The 16,265-nt window shown below is 31.3% G+C and overlaps 1 protein-coding gene and 1 pseudogene across 1 annotated transcript; both read left to right on the top strand.

The window, feature by feature from the left end:
- Nucleotides 1-10,126: 10,126 nt before the first annotated feature.
- Nucleotides 10,127-11,781, top strand: LOC131613852 (uncharacterized; annotated as a pseudogene).
- Nucleotides 11,782-13,552: 1,771 nt separating this feature from the next.
- Nucleotides 13,553-15,212, top strand: LOC131611640 (chloroplast envelope quinone oxidoreductase homolog). The gene is made up of 4 exons (XM_058883567.1): nt 13,553-13,665; nt 13,766-13,907; nt 14,010-14,101; nt 14,179-15,212. The coding sequence occupies exons 1-4, from the start codon at nt 13,594-13,596 to the stop codon at nt 14,866-14,868; spliced, it is 996 nt and encodes a 331-aa protein (XP_058739550.1). The 5' UTR covers nt 13,553-13,593; the 3' UTR covers nt 14,869-15,212.
- Nucleotides 15,213-16,265: the final 1,053 nt, after the last annotated feature.

Consider the following 16,265-nt stretch of genomic DNA (forward strand, 5'->3'; position numbering starts at 1 on the left):
AGGAAAACAGAGGGTAAGGATAAAGAATTAAGTAAAGGATGATAATAATGAGGACATCAAGGATTCTTATAAAATATGAAAGGAACCGTGACCGGAAAAAAATTCATGTGACAGATCAAATTTAATTTATAAATATGTAGGGTAGAAATATAGATAAATTTGACCATGATATGATATAAGTGACATAAGTCAAATCATAAACTTTTATTTAAGAACCCGAGACTTAATATTCTCAGAGTTAAGGAAACCAACAAATTTATGACTAGAGATGTTTCTGACTGGGACATCTTCTAACTTGTAGAAGTATTATTTTCAGAAAAAACAAGCTTTCCTAAGATTTATTTTCCACAGAAGTAGAAGGCACATATATTCAAGATTCATTTTGGACAAAACTCCATTTTTTAGGTGTTTTAGAACGAACAAAAATCTATCTTCAACTAAGGGTTTTGTAAAGATGTCAGCCCATTAATAATCTGTATCTATAAATTTTAAAAGAAGATTCCCTTACTGAAAATGATCTCTTATAAAGTGGTGCTTGATTTCTATTTGTTTAGCTCTTGAGTGTAAAATAGGATTATTACTTAAGCACATAGCAGCAGTATTATCACAAAAGATAGAAATGTTACTTAAATATATCTAAAAGTCTTCTAGTTGAATTTTCATCCAGAGCATCTGAGTGATGCACCGTGATACTGATATATATTCTGCTTCAGCAATAGATAATGCAATTGTTGATTGTCTTTTGCTTGACCATGATATAAGATTTTCACCCAGAAATTGATAGTTTCCATATGTGCTTTTGCGTTCAATTCTCTCTCCTGCATAGTCTACATCATAGAAACCTGATAGCTTGTATTCTAATGTTTTCTTATACATCAACCTAAGGTCAGTGGTTCCTTTCAGATACTTTAGGATTCTCTTAACAATTTGTAAGTGAGTTTCCCTTGGATCTGATTGAAAACGAGCACATAGACAAACACTTAATAGAATATCTGGATGAGAAGCAGTTAGATATAAAAGAGAGCCTATCATCCCTCGATAGAGCTACTGACAAATCTTTGGGCTTACTTCTTCCTTTTCAATAATGCAATTAGGATGCATATGAGTCTTTGAAAATTTGCATTATGCCATATCAAATTTCTTCAGGAGCTCTTTTGTATACTTACTTTGATGAATGTAGGTAACTTCTGGATTCTGATTTATTTGAATACCTAGAAAGTACTTTAACTCTTGCAACAAGCTCATTTCAAATTCAGCCTGCATCAGCTTAGAGATTCCTTGACAAAGAGATGGATTAGCAGAACCAAAAATAATGTTATCAACATATATTTGATATATCATAAGGTCATTTATAGAGTTCTTGCAGAAGATAGTGCTATCTACTTTTCCTCTTGAGAAACCATTTTCCAAAAGAAATGCACTTAGTCTATCATATCAAGCTCTAGGAGCTTGCTTAAGATCATACAATGATTTCTTAAGTTTAAATACATGTTGAGGGGTACTTAGCACTCTCAAAACCAGGAGGTTGGTGAATATATACTTCTTCAGAAATATATCCATTTAGAAAATCACTTTTGACATCCATTTCATGTAAGATAATATTGTTATTAACAACAAATGATATTAAGAGACAAATAGACTCTAACCTTGAGACAGGAGAAAATGTCTCATTGTACTCAATGCCCTCTTGTTAACTATAACCTTGTACAACCAATCGTGCCTTGTTTCTGACAACTTCACCTTTTTCATTCAGCTTGTTTCTGAATACCCATTTTGTTCCAATAACACGGGTTCCTTTTGGTACCAGATCCCAAACATCATTTCTGGAAAATTTATTTAGCTTTTATTGCATAGCCAAAATCCATTCATTGTCTTGGAGTACTTCTTCACAAAAAGTTGGTTCTATTAGAAATACCAATCCTAGAAGAGTCTCTTCAGATTGCTTAAACGTGGATTTAGTTCAATTTTGTCTCCCAGAATTAGGTCTTCAGATAAGGTTTGTCTTTGTCTTGGCCTTTTCTAAACTGATAGAACTTCATAGGGTTTGGATGTATCATGTTTATCAGGAATATTCTCTACAGAATCCTTGATCTTTTCTCTAGATTGTGCAAGTGTAATCTCTAGATCTACAAAACTTTCAAACAACTTTGACTTTTCTAAGTCAAGCTTATCATCAAATATGACATGAATTGATTCTTCCATAATATGTGTTTCTGTATTCTATACTCTGTAGCCCCTAGAGTGTTATGAGTATCCCAACATGATGCACTTTTGTGCCTTAGAATCCAACTTGTTCAGATAATCTTTAGTGTTCAGAATAAAACAAGTACATCCAAATGGATGAAAATATGAAATGTTTGGTTTTCTTTCTTTGCATAATTCAGAAGGAGTCTTTTCAAGAATATGTCTTATGGAGATTCTATTCTGAATGTAACATGTTGTATTCACAACTTCTACCCAAAAATGCTTAGCCACATATGTTTCATTGGTCATGGTTTTGGCAATTTTTTGTAATGTCTAATTCTTCCTTTCTACAACTTCATTTTGCTAAGGAGTTATATGATAGAAGAAATATGAGATATTCCATTAGAATCAAATAACTCTTCAAACTGCTTATTTTCAAACTCACTACCATGATCACTTCTAACGCTAACAATCTTAGAGTCAAACTCACTTTTCACTTTGGAACATAAACTAGTGAATGGAGAATGAGACTCATTCTTATGCTTTAGGAATATTTCCCATGTCCAACGACTATAGTCATCAACCATATCAAGTCCATATTTCTTACCATTGACAAATGTCGTTTTTAGTGGACCAAACAAGTAAATATGTTGAAGCTCCAAAGGTCTGGAGGTAGAAACAAAACTTTTGGATTTAAAAGACGTTTTAGAAAACTTGCCTTTCTGACATGCTTCACAAAGAGCATTTGAAGAGAACTTCAGCTTAGGTAAGCCTTTGACTAACTTAAGTTTATTTAGCTGAGATATCCTTCTCATACTAATATGGCCCAAGCATCTATGCCACGCTCATTGCTCTTCAGTTACTGACAATAAGCATTTTACATTTTGAACTTTAAGATCAGAAAGCTTAATCTTATAAAGGTTTGTCTAACATGTGCAATATTGCACATGTTAAGGCAACTAAAAGTAGAAACTTTTCATTGAAAAACATTAACTATTTATTAAAAAAATTATACATTTAATATAAAATACACAAGTATCAAGACAAAATTACCATTTTAAATTTCTTAACATGTGCAAATTTTCATAAAATAGAAAAACCCATCTTATAAAATGTTGTTTTTCCTTTTTCCAATAAAGAGAACCATGTCATCCTTTTTAGTAAGGGCCTTGCATAATTTTTGATTAAATATAATGTCATAACCATTATCACTTAATTGACTTATGGATAATATTATGCATTAGTCCTTCAATAAAAGTACATTAGAAATAGAAGGAAAATATCCATTGCCAATTGTTCTAGATCCTCTGATTCTTCCTTTCTGATTTCCATCAAATCCCACGTAACCAGCATCTTTAAGTTCTAGATTTTGGAACATATGTCTTCTTCCCGTCATGTTACGCGAGCATCCAGAGTCCAGGTACCATGACTGGTGTCTTGACTCTTCTACATAGGATATCTACAACATAAACTATTTTATATTTTGGTACCCAGAATCTTTTGGGTTCTTTCAAATTAGTTTTTTATTGTTTCTAACAACTTTGGGTTTTTGTGCATCAATGATATTTTGTGTCTGTGCTTCAGGATATAGATAAGAAAGGGGAAAATTGGTGGGTTCTCTTTAGGTGATTTCTGATCATCATCATAAGGATCATAACCAATTCCTCTTTTTCCATTTTGACTAACATCATAGATCATTGAGGCCATCCTACTTCTATCTATGTTTTTGTTTAGAAATTTCTAAAATTCTTTATCATATTTATATATGATAGTATCAGACGATGGAGAGGCTTTAGAAAGAACTTCTTCAAGCTTTGAACATTTTTTGTTTAGAAATTCCTTATGTTTTTCTAAAATGAAAACATTTCCTTTTTGTTCATAAACTTCTTTATTTACCTTACCATATTCTTCAATTTCATATTCATGGACACTTTTAAGGCTATTTAATTTTCATCGAAGCTTCTGGTATCTTTTTAGAGATTCAAATAAACTTAGTTCTAATTCAGCACGAGAAAGTTCAGAAAATACCTGTTCTGAGTCAGACTCAATATCTATTGAGTGTCTTTCTGATGTTGTAGCCATGAATGCTATGTTTGCGTTCTCCCATCAGAGTTAGATCCTGATGTTTTAGAGTCAGAGTCATCCCATGTTTCCACAAGACCTTTCTTCTTGCCCTTGAAGTTTCCTTTTCTAAAGTATTCTTTTCTGGTGCTTTCTTTCTTAAGCTTTAGACAATCATTTTTATAGTTTCCTGGCTCCTTGCATTCTTAGCATGTAACTTCTCTGCTGGATCTTCCTTTTCCACATTTTTCTGATCGACCTTCTCTAGTTCTGGATACACGAAAGTTATTTTTTATTTTCTTCCAGAGTTGTTTAACTCTTTTGGAAAGAAGTGATAACTCATTGTCATCATCAGAAACCTCATTGTCAGAATCTTATAATCCTTCAGCTTGGAAGGCCTTGTTCTTTTCTAACTTAGTCTATTCTGATTTGGACCTTAGGCCAACTAATTTTCCTCTTTTCTGAGGTTCATCTTCTTCTAGCTATATTTCGTGACTTCTAAGAGAGCTAACCAACTCCTGAAGAGTTAAGTTGTTTGGATCCTTTGCAAGTTTTAGCGCAGTTACCATAGGCTTCCATTTCATGGAAAGACTTCTGATGACCTTCTTAGTATGATAACTATGATATAACTTTTGTCCAGAACCTTGAGTCCTGCGACCAAAGTTTGAAACCTTGAGAACATAGTCTCAATAGTTTTTTCTTCTTCCATCTTGAAGGCTTCATACTTTTGAATTAAGGCCAATGCCTTAGTTTCTTTTACTTGATCATTTCTTTCATGTGTCATTCTTAAAGAGTCAAGAATGTATTTTGTTGTATCTATGTTTGTAATTTTTCCATATTCTTTGTAGGATATAGCGTTAAGAATAATGGTTCTATCTTTATGATGATTTTTGAACACACGCTTTTGCTCATCATTCATTCTGTTTGTGGGAATGGGAACACCAATTATAGTAATAGGTGCTACATAACCATTCGTGAGCGTCTTCTAGAGTCCATTATCATATCCTAGAAAGAAAATTTCTAGTCTATCTTTATAATAATCAAATCTTTCTCAATCAAATACTGGAGGTTTAGCATTGTAAATATCTCTTCCATGAGTATTGGCAGCGACAACCATTTTCAAAGTTTTTCTCACGTGGACCTCTCTCACACTTAATTGTTTGATAAAAATCAGCAAAGAGCCAGAGCTCCCATGCCAATTGAAGGTAGAGAAAAACATAAGAAAGGGGGATTTGAATTGGGTTTTCTAAAAATGTTAATATTTGAAATACTTTTCACAAAAGTTATTGAGATAGTTAAACAGAAGAAGAAAAATAACACTTTCGGTTATCCAGGTTCACCTTAGAAAAGGCTAATCCTGTCCACCCGCCAAGGTGATTTCTCCTTAAAAAATGACTTAATCCACTAATCTTAAAAGATTACAAACAACCTCTAATATTCTAGAAAGACGCCTTATCTCTCTCAAGTATACAGACTAACAACCTAGTTACTTGAGGAATACAAATCTCAACAAACTTACAAAAGGTAATTTTTACAAGATATTGCTTCTTAAAAACATATTGAAACACCAACATTTTAAGCACAAATGATAACACAATCTAATGAGCAACAACTCTTGTGTTCTTGTAGATTCTTTGAAACTTGATTTCTCACAATGGAGTGTTTAGCATAGTTTCTCTAAGATATTTCTTTCTCTTTTTCTTTATGATGTACTTCTGCTGAGTTTGAAAATATAGTTTTACAGCGTATTTGTTCTCTGTAAAAAAATTGGCAGCCTCTTCAAATGATAGTCTCATATATATAGTCCCAATGTAAATATGATGTTGAGAGAGGACAAAATGTAACTTTCCTTGACGTAATAACTTACATAAAGTTGCGGGGATAAGTGAGCACACCTAATACGGAATTGTACAATTACATCCTGCAATAGTGGAAAAGGTGATATATTGTTGTACCATATAGCTTCTATTGCAAGTTTCTGATCAGTCTTCCTTTTTGAGATGTACTTCTTATCTGAAGTAGAGAGCAGTGAAGAGATCATATAATGTAATCGCTCCAAGAGAGAATATTCTTCAAAGCTAGAAAAAGTCTTCAGAGTCGAAAGCAAGAGCCCATCTGAACAACGTATTTTGATTTCTGATCTTGAAGCATAACTGAGCTGAATTTTGATCTTGAAAAGTAGCTTCGCTTTAGAAGTTTTGTGAATCCTTTTTCTGATGAGTCATTCAACATTCTTCAGATCTGCTGATATCACTTCACAATTGAGGTGAATAGTTTTTCTATTGTGTGATGACGCTGATTTTGATGATTTTTCTGGACAACAATCCTAAGCAACCAAAATAGTAAATCTGCACACATAAGAAACTATTAGAGTACAAAAATTGTTGTATAAAAAAATATATGTATTGTTATCACCGAAACTTAAAGATTGAGTGCAGAACCAAATCTTGTTCTAACAGACTTGAAAGTGACAAGGTGTATATGCGATTCGTATTTAAAAACCTTTTCACTTTGGCCATTGCAAAGGAAGTTCATGGGAGATTCAATATGTTTGACTTTGACATGTGCGAAGACGAAGTCAAACCAACTATAGATGGTGATTTTGAGGTTGTTCACCTTGATGATAATTGGACCAGGTCCGTGAAGATAAGGTTCGGTCTCCTTATCAAGGTAAATAATATTAATAAATTACTATTATAATATTTAAATAATTTATGATAAACCAATATAACTTAAATTTTCACTTCCTTTTCATTACCGTGAAGTTACCGTATGAAGTTTTCATGTTATTATAATATTTAAAGAGTTTAAAGGTAATTCACGAACAATGTAAACCAATATTGCACATATATACAATCAATCAAAATCTTTATACATGCTATGTCATATCAGTATTTTAAAATTAAAAGTGTGTTTTAATTAGATACATGTATTTCATTGATTGACAATGTAAAAACATTTTATTCTGTCAGTGCATATTCATATTTCTCATACTTAAATAGTAATATTACTAATTACCATGAAGCACACCTTATTTCCGTACAACGCATATTGCTTTAGTTTATTATGAATAATTTCGCAAGGCACAACAAATTACGACAACATTATAACAATATACGTATCCACTTTTTAATGTAATAATAACTATTAATATTATATTATAAAAAAAAGAATAAATTATGTATAAAATTTTATTACTATTAGAAACCTTAATTTTATAACTCTTAATATCATCAAAACTGTAATGATCGATTATTTAATTTGACTGATCAAAATGTCAATGATTCACCATACAAACATCATAATCTGAAGTAGAATGAACATTTACCATTCATATGAAACACAATCATCATACTAATCGAATTGATGAAATAAAAATAGCATATCAAATATATTGTCGTTGCATCAAAATTATTCATATTTTATATGAATTGATCAACCACATCTATATCAATTATCGATGATCGAAGTATTGCTGCTTTACCATACAAATGTCGGACTCCGAAGCATTGTCAACAATGAACAATCAAAATTATACAAACATGATGATAATATTTAATTTCATATCATAATTTAATTCATTATGTGTTTTAATCGAATTAATACTCAAATCACAAAAATAATTAACTATATGATACATGGTTTCATAAGTGTCTCTGATACCAATGAGGGAAAATTGCGATACAAAGCGCAACATATGTGACGGTGTTCTACAATTCACTTAAGCGTGTTGTACCTTTTTGTGTTCAGTAATTCTCTTAAGTGCATTGTACCTTACAAAATTCCTTATTTATTCTATCTCTCATTAATTTGCCATTATGTGTGTGACCATGTATGATTTCGTGATGTTGGTATTTATATTAAAATACACATTTAATATAATAAACAGTGAGCGGTATCTAGCATACATCACTACTACCCAAGTAACAAAAAAGTCGTGTGATCTGAAAATCGTTTTCAAGATAGTGCTTGTGTGTAAATTTACCCTTGTGTCCTCATGTTTATATTGATCTCTAGGCATATACCGTGTCACCCTTGTCCAATTCCATAGATGGTCCTTAGAAATTTATATTTTTACGCAGAATGTGCAAATTCCGTCTAAGCCTCTAATGTCCCTCAACATGATTGATAGAGTACCCATCAATGGTCTTTATGGTCATCCATTTACGGACATTTTTATCAACAATAAAGTAATTGAATTCTCATATAGGGTTCATAGTGGTTTTTAGTCGAAGGGTAGTATACATCACTATCACCATGAGAGTAACTTATGAAATTTTGCATAACATTCTATTTAGTATTATCATAGTGGGTCAATCCAGTATAAATATTACTCCTAACATTTACACCTATGTGAAGACTTGATAACTCTTTATCCATGATCCATGAGATGTGATCATCAGTCTATCCACAAAATAGTCTCAATGTTGTAATGTTATCCCAATTGACAATTAAGCTCGACTATGGATACTTTAAGAATAGTCTCCTTATGTTTAATGGAATCTCTTGATTAAGTCACACTTAAAATTTCATTAAATGGACTAGCTATTCTAGGAACTTTATTAATTTAAAAAACAAATATAACAAAATAATTCCTTTTATTATTAATAAATAATTTGATACAAGTACCAGAACTATTGACCTCTTGGACTTACACCAACAATAAGAACTTGTTTGTAAGGCTCATTTGATAGTGACATTTACATGAAACTCCCTAAAGAGTTTATTATATCTGAGATACATAATTTTATTTCTCGAGAAAGCTACTCCAATAAATTGAACAAGACTCTAAATGGGTTAAAACATTATCGACACATGTGATATAATTGTCTCAATGAATATTTGCTTAGGAAATGATATACAAATAACTCCATCTGTCTCTTCATTTTTTTGAAGAGATTTAGAAAAGAATTTTCTATAACAGTTATGTATGTGGATGACATAAATTTATTGGATCTCTTGAAGAGATTCTAAAATCAATAAATCTTTTAAAGAAACTGTTTGTGATAAAGGACATAGAACATACAAAGTTATGTCTAGGTTTATAAATTGAGCATTTGGACAATGGAATATTTGTACATCAAGAATGTTATATAGAAAAAATGTTAAAACGTTAATATATGGAAAACTCTCACATTTTGTGTACCCTTATGATGTTATACCATAGGATGTGTAGAATATTCTTATAGACCTTGAGAAGAGGATGATAAACTACTTGGTCCTGAAGTACCATATCTCAGTTTAATTCAAGCACTGATCTATAGTGGCGGAACTGGGGGGACGTGGAAAGGCCACGGGCACCCCTCAACTTTTTTTTATTTCTATATACCAAATTACTAAAATGTCCTTATTTAAAATTAAAATTAATTGTTATCTTTTATTTCTCATTCACAATTAGGTTAAAATACATATAAGGTAAAAAGCTTCTACCTTTTCTTTCTTTCTCATATGCATTTCATACTAGCACCGAAATCGGAACAGATTAAAGTGATTGGCATCTAACAGGTAAAAAGCTTTATTCATTTTTCTTTTATAAAAAGTAACAAATTAAAGTGATTGTTTGATTTGTGTTTTTGGGATTTTTAGGGTTCTTCTTTCTTGATGTGTTAAATTAGATGAAGAATACATTAAATTATTAATCAATAATAATATATATGAGGTTTATTAAGCCATTTCATAACACCGTAATTTACAAATATAGTTATATAATATAATATGGTTGAATTAATCATTGTTGCTGCTAATTTCTAATAGTGAAGTTACCGGTATTTGAAAACGGATTAAAGTAGATTATTTAAGTTTATTAATTTTTTTCTTTTTTAATTTCTATATTCTCTAAATTGATTTTTGGATCCGATATGATATTATAGGAAAAGTAAAGATGAGTAATAGGACAATTGATTATTTTTTCAAAAGGAAAGCATGTGAAATTGAAAGAGAAGAGCGGGATGAAGAAATTATAATCCCGACATCCAAATCTGAAACAGTTCTTGAGAATCCAACAATTGAAGGGTATAATGGTTTTGAAAATTCTTTGGAACGCGATCCTGGAAAGCGTCCTCTGATTTGGCAATATCCACCAAATCAAGTGGATGCAATACGAATAGCTTATCTAAAATGGGGTCCATATCAAATTCATTTAGAAAACTATCTTTTGTCCGGTAACGAGGATCATCCAAGAACCTTGATGTTTCTAACATCCGTGGCCAATGGTATGATGTTGCTAGCAATATGAGAGGAGAATGGAATGGTTTACAAGCCCTCTTAATGAAGGATTGTCCTTATGCATACTATGTTCATTGTTTTGCTCATCGATTGCAACTTGCATTAGTTACATCATCAAGAGAAGTCAAACCTGTTCATAAATTTTTTGAGAAGATGATCTTTATTGTGAATGTTGTTTGTTCTTCTACAAAGCACCATGATGAGTTACAAGCTTCCCAATTAGAAGAAATTGGCTATTTGTTAGAGATTGATGAGATTGTAACTAGTAAAGGTGCAAATCAAGTTGGTAAATTGAAACAAGCTGGAGATACTCGTTGGGGATCACATTATGATTCTATTTCTATCTTCATAAACATGTATGAAACAACTTGTTCAGTTTTATAAAAAATTGAAAAAGATAGAGGAAGTTATGCTACACGTGGGGATGCAGATAGTTGTTACTATCACTTGAAGGCATTTGATTTTATATTTATTTTGCACTAGATGAAAGAAATCATGGGAATAACAGATATTCTTTGTCAAGCTTTACAAAAAAAAAATCAAGATGTAGTTAATGCTATGAACTTGGTTCGTTCAACAAAACATATTATTCAAGGTTTGAGAGAAAATGTTTGGGATATATTGTTTACTAAAGTGATATCTTTTTGTGAAAATCATGGTATTGAGATTCCCGATCTTAATGATGTTCATTCAACAACAAGATTTGGACGCTCCCGTCTTGAAGAGAATCAAGTCACAATTCAACGTTACTTTAAAGTTGAAATCTTTTTCACTACCATTGACAAATAGTTACAAGAGTTTAATAGAAGACTCAGTGAGCAAGCCATGGATTTGTTAACTCTTTATTGTTCTTTGTCTCCTAAGGATGGATATAAAGCTTTTAGCATTGATACTATTTGTTCTTTAGTTGAAAAATATTATCCTATGGATTTTAGTGATCAAGAGAAGAATAATTTGCAATTTCAACTCCAACATTTTCTATTTGTTGCTCGTCAAGCATCAAACTTGAATAATTTATCAACTATTCAAGAACTATGTTCATGTTTAGTTGCATCTAGACAGGCTGAAACTTACTTCTTGATTGATAGACTACTTCGTCTTATCATGACTCTTCCCATTTCTACAGCTACAACTGAGAGATCTTTTTCAGTAATGAAAATTATTAAGACTAAGTTGAGAAATAAGATGGATGAAGGGTTTCTTGGAGATAGCATGACAATATATATTGAAAGGGAGATTAGTGCAAGCATTAGTTCTGAGTCAATTATTGAGGATTTCAAGTCACTCGGAACGCGTAAGGCGTTACTTTAAGGTAGTTTTAAGTCATGTAATTTAATTTTTTAGTAATTAACTTTATATTTATTTTAACTTTAATGTTTTCTTTAAAATATTATTTATATTTTATTTATAATTTTTATTTTAAGTTAACGGCCCTCCCAATTTTTTTATCTGGCTCCGCCACTGCTGATCTATCTTGTTAATTATATACACCATGATATATCAATATCTATTACTCTTTTAGCAAGATATAGTTCTTCATCTACACGAAGATACTGGAACGAAGCCGAACATTTATTTTGTTATCTTAGGGGTGAATGGACATGCGTTTGTTTTATTCCAAATTATCCAAATTAGATATAACAAGTTATGCAAACGTAGGTTACTTGTTAGATCCTCATAATAGTAGATCACAAATTGGTTATTTGCTTACTTATGGTGGTACAACTATTTCATGCAGATCTGTGAAATAGACCATAGCAACAACTTTGTCTAATTAGGCTGAAATAATAGTCGATAATGTGTTTAACTTAAACCTCCAATTCAAAACATACAACAGACTTGTGGGTTGTCTTTCAGAAACATACTACATGAAGCAATTTTATCTTATCATATATGAAGATAATACTGCATGCATCACTCAATTGAAAGATGGTTACAATAAAGGAGATTGAAAAAAACACATTTCTCCATAGTTCTTTTTTTCTCGTGATCTTCAATAGAGTTGTGATATAAGCATTCAATAAATTCATTCATGTGATAATCTTAAAGACATTTTCTCAAAGTCACTCCAAGTAAAACTTTTAATCAACTAGTATAAAAGATCGATCTTCATCGTCGAAGAAATGATTGTTCAGCTGAAGGGAGAAATGAATTTATCTTAAAAGGATATTGTATTTTTTTTCTTCACTAGAGTTTTCTTCCGCTGGATTTTTTCTAGTAAGGTTTTAACGAAGCATTTCCTAAACGAACGTCCAAGGAGAGTGTTATGAGTAATGGATATTAAATATGATTATCTCCCAAATATTTTTATTCATTATTTGAAATAATTTGTTTGATTAGTAATGAGACAATTACCTAATAAAAAATATGGTTAAATATGTTTTTGGTCTCCATAAAATAACAAATTTTGTTTTTGGTCTCTATAAAAACAAATGACATGTTTTGGTTCCTACAATATTATTATGCACATAGTTTTAGTCCTTACTGTTAAACCAATATGTATTTTTGAATGATTATTTTGCAGACATGTTTATAAAATTTTAAAAATTTTCTTGAAAAAACAGAAACTTAAAATTTGATTTATTTATAAACATGTCTGCAATGTGTAATTTTAAATTTGATTTAAACCAATGTGTAATTTTAAATGTATTATTTATTGAAGAAAATTTTTGTAGGACCTAAAACTAAATACTGATTTATTTATAAGAAAAAAAACATATTTAACACTAAAAATTATTGTACTCCTTTTTTCTTCACTAAATTTTTACCAAAGATATTCTTGATGGACATTCAATTCAAGAGGAGTGTTGTAAATAGAATAATTATAATGCCTATTAATGAGAAGATTTTATATTAACGCTCCATTTATGACTCGTTTTGTATTTGAAACTGACATTTATTTTTTCTATTGTTTTATTTAGTTTCATAATATTTTTCCTATTTTAAAAGTCAATTGATATATAAAAGATCTTATTCTAGGCTTCTACTACCAGATTGTTTTTGGCTTTTATATTTTTCTGTCAGCACTATAAATATTAGGTATGTTTCCATTTTTTTCTATGTTTTCTAATTCATAGACTATTTAGTGGTTCAATTCACAACTCTCAAACAGTCTCTCTAGCTATGGAGATAGAAAAGAGACTCATGCATGCTGTTCAGTACAATGCCTATGGTGGGGGACCCCATGCCTTAAAGGTTCTTCAACTTCATTTCATTATTCTATTATTTCACATGCAATATTCATTTTTGTCTAAGTAGTTAACAATTTTTTGTTTATAATTTTGAGTTATTGCAGCATGTTGAAGTTCCTATACCCAGTCCAAGTAAAGATGAGGTTTTGATAAAACTGGAAGCAGCTAGTATAAATCCACTTGATTGGAAAATACAGAAAGGAATTCTGTGGCCAATTGCGCCTATCAAATTTCCATATATACCATGTAATTCTATTGATATCCATTTTATCAAAGGAAGATTTTAGATGTTTAGAACTCAAACATATAAAGAATATTCATCTTTACCATATATGCATTCTGTAATAGGTATGGATGTAGCAGGAGAGGTCATGGAGGTTGGTAAAGGTGTTACAAAGTTCAAAGTTGGTGACAAAGTTGTAGGCTTAATGAGTCCCTTTGTAAGTTTTTTTTCCTACTATTCAGTCCTTTTCATTGATGAATAATTTTCTTTGACTTTTATATGGTATTATGGTAGAATGGTGGAGGACTAGCTGAGTTTGCAGTTGTTAAGGAGAGTGTCACTGCCTCAAGACCACCAAAAATCTCAGCATCCGAATTCGCCGGCTTACCTATTGCCGGTATAACAGCTCTCCAAGCACTTTCCCAAACAATTGGAATCAAACTCGACGGAAGCGGTGAACGGAAAAACATTTTGATCACTGCTGCATCAGGTGGTGTAGGCCACTATGCAGTTCAGTTAGCAAAACTGGGCAACACTCATGTGACGGCCACCTGTGGCGCTCGAAACATCGACTTCGTCAAAAGCTTAGGAGCTGATGAGGTGATTGATTATAAGACATCAGAAGGTGCTGCATTAAAGAGTCCTTCCGGTAAGAAATATGATGCAGTGATTCATTGTGCAAATGAGTTTCCATGGTCAATTTTTGAGGCTAATTTAAGCATGAACGGTAAGGTGGTAGACATAAGTCCTACACCTAGTTCAGTGATGAGTTTTGCTCTTAAGAAACTTACCTTCCCCAAGAAGGAACTTGTGCCATTGTTTCTACTTCCAAATGGTAGGGACCTTGAATATCTTGTTGATTTGGTTAAGCAAGGAAAACTTAGAACAGTTATTGACTCAAAATATCCGATAACAAAAGCTGAAGATGGTTGGGCTAAGAGTATTGATGGTCATGCAACTGGAAAGATCATTTTTGAATTCTAAATATGCAGTATGGTGCTCTATAATATATGCATACATTATATGAATAAGTATTCTTAGAATACTCTTTTGTGTAGATGAATAAGCAAGGAAAACTTAAAACAGTTATTGACTCCAAATATCGTCTAAAAAAAGCTGAAGATGGTTGGGCTAAGAGTATTGATGGTCATGCAACTGGAAAGATCATTTTTGAGTTCTGAATATGCAGTACGGTGCTCTATAATATATGCATACACTACATTATATGAATAAGTATTCTTAGAATACCCTTTTGTGTTGATGTTTCCAATTTTGTATTTTTAGCATCTTTGATATTTTTTGTTTTCAATAAGACTTTATTTTAATAAAAGTACTAAATGTATCTAATAATTTTAATAATTTCAAGTGATGTTAATCTATACGTAAGTAACAGAATTAGAATTTTGCCTAAAATATGGTTTCAGATACTAACTTCCTGATATCATATCTAAATATCATAATAGAACAAGTTTGACTTAATATATTCCAATAAAACCAATTTTAAGAGAAAAGAACCTCGCTCTTTATAAATTCTTGTGTTTTTCAATAATAAATATTTTTCAAAAGGTGTTTATACGTTGTGACAAAATGTATAATATATTATCTTTCGTTGTTTGTTTAAAAAAAATTTCATAAAATAGTTGATAAAGTTAGAAGATATATTTGGAGATTGAATAAATTAGAAAATAGGAAATTCTACGAAGTCAAAAAATTAGAAATTGAAAAAAAAATACAGATGTACAATTTTGAAGAAAAAAAACACAGAACTATGCAAGATTCAACTTGTTCTCTGGTAGGAGGCAGCCCAATAGAATTAAGAAAAGACCCATTTGAAGGATTTTATTTAAGTGGGGGAGGTTCTTTTAGTCAAGTCTTTTTATTAATCTAGTTTATTTAGTTTGCTGTTGTATTGAGGCCCAAAGCCCATCATAGGAGGAAAACCCTACTATATAATGTTTGTATGGTGCCTCTTTTTAATTAAGAAGAAAAGTTGCTTTTATCTTATTGTCTTTTAATGCAATTTAGATCTAGGGTTACTCAACATTAATCTATCATTGGTGCTCTCATTGCTCTTTCTCAATTCCTCCCATGGCTCCCCCAAAACCTCCTAACCCTTCTTCTAATTGTAGAAGAAGCTCTACAAATGTCAACCTTTCATTTAAACCAAGCCATGGCTAAAACACAAGAACAACTAGATGTGAGGTTTTCTCAAGTTCATGATGATATAGCAAAACAAGTGGGTGAGATTCATACAAGGTTAGAGATTGACAAAAGTGTGGAAGATTCAAGATATCAAGCTGTTATGGAGGTTCTGTAGAAAATTTCTATGCAACAAGACAAACAACCTACTGCTACAGCAGCTGCTAACTCTGGTGGAAGCA

The sequence above is a fragment of the Vicia villosa genome, linkage group LG6, assembly GCF_029867415.1.
Source record: "Vicia villosa cultivar HV-30 ecotype Madison, WI linkage group LG6, Vvil1.0, whole genome shotgun sequence".
NCBI classification, from domain to species: domain Eukaryota; kingdom Viridiplantae; phylum Streptophyta; class Magnoliopsida; order Fabales; family Fabaceae; genus Vicia; species Vicia villosa.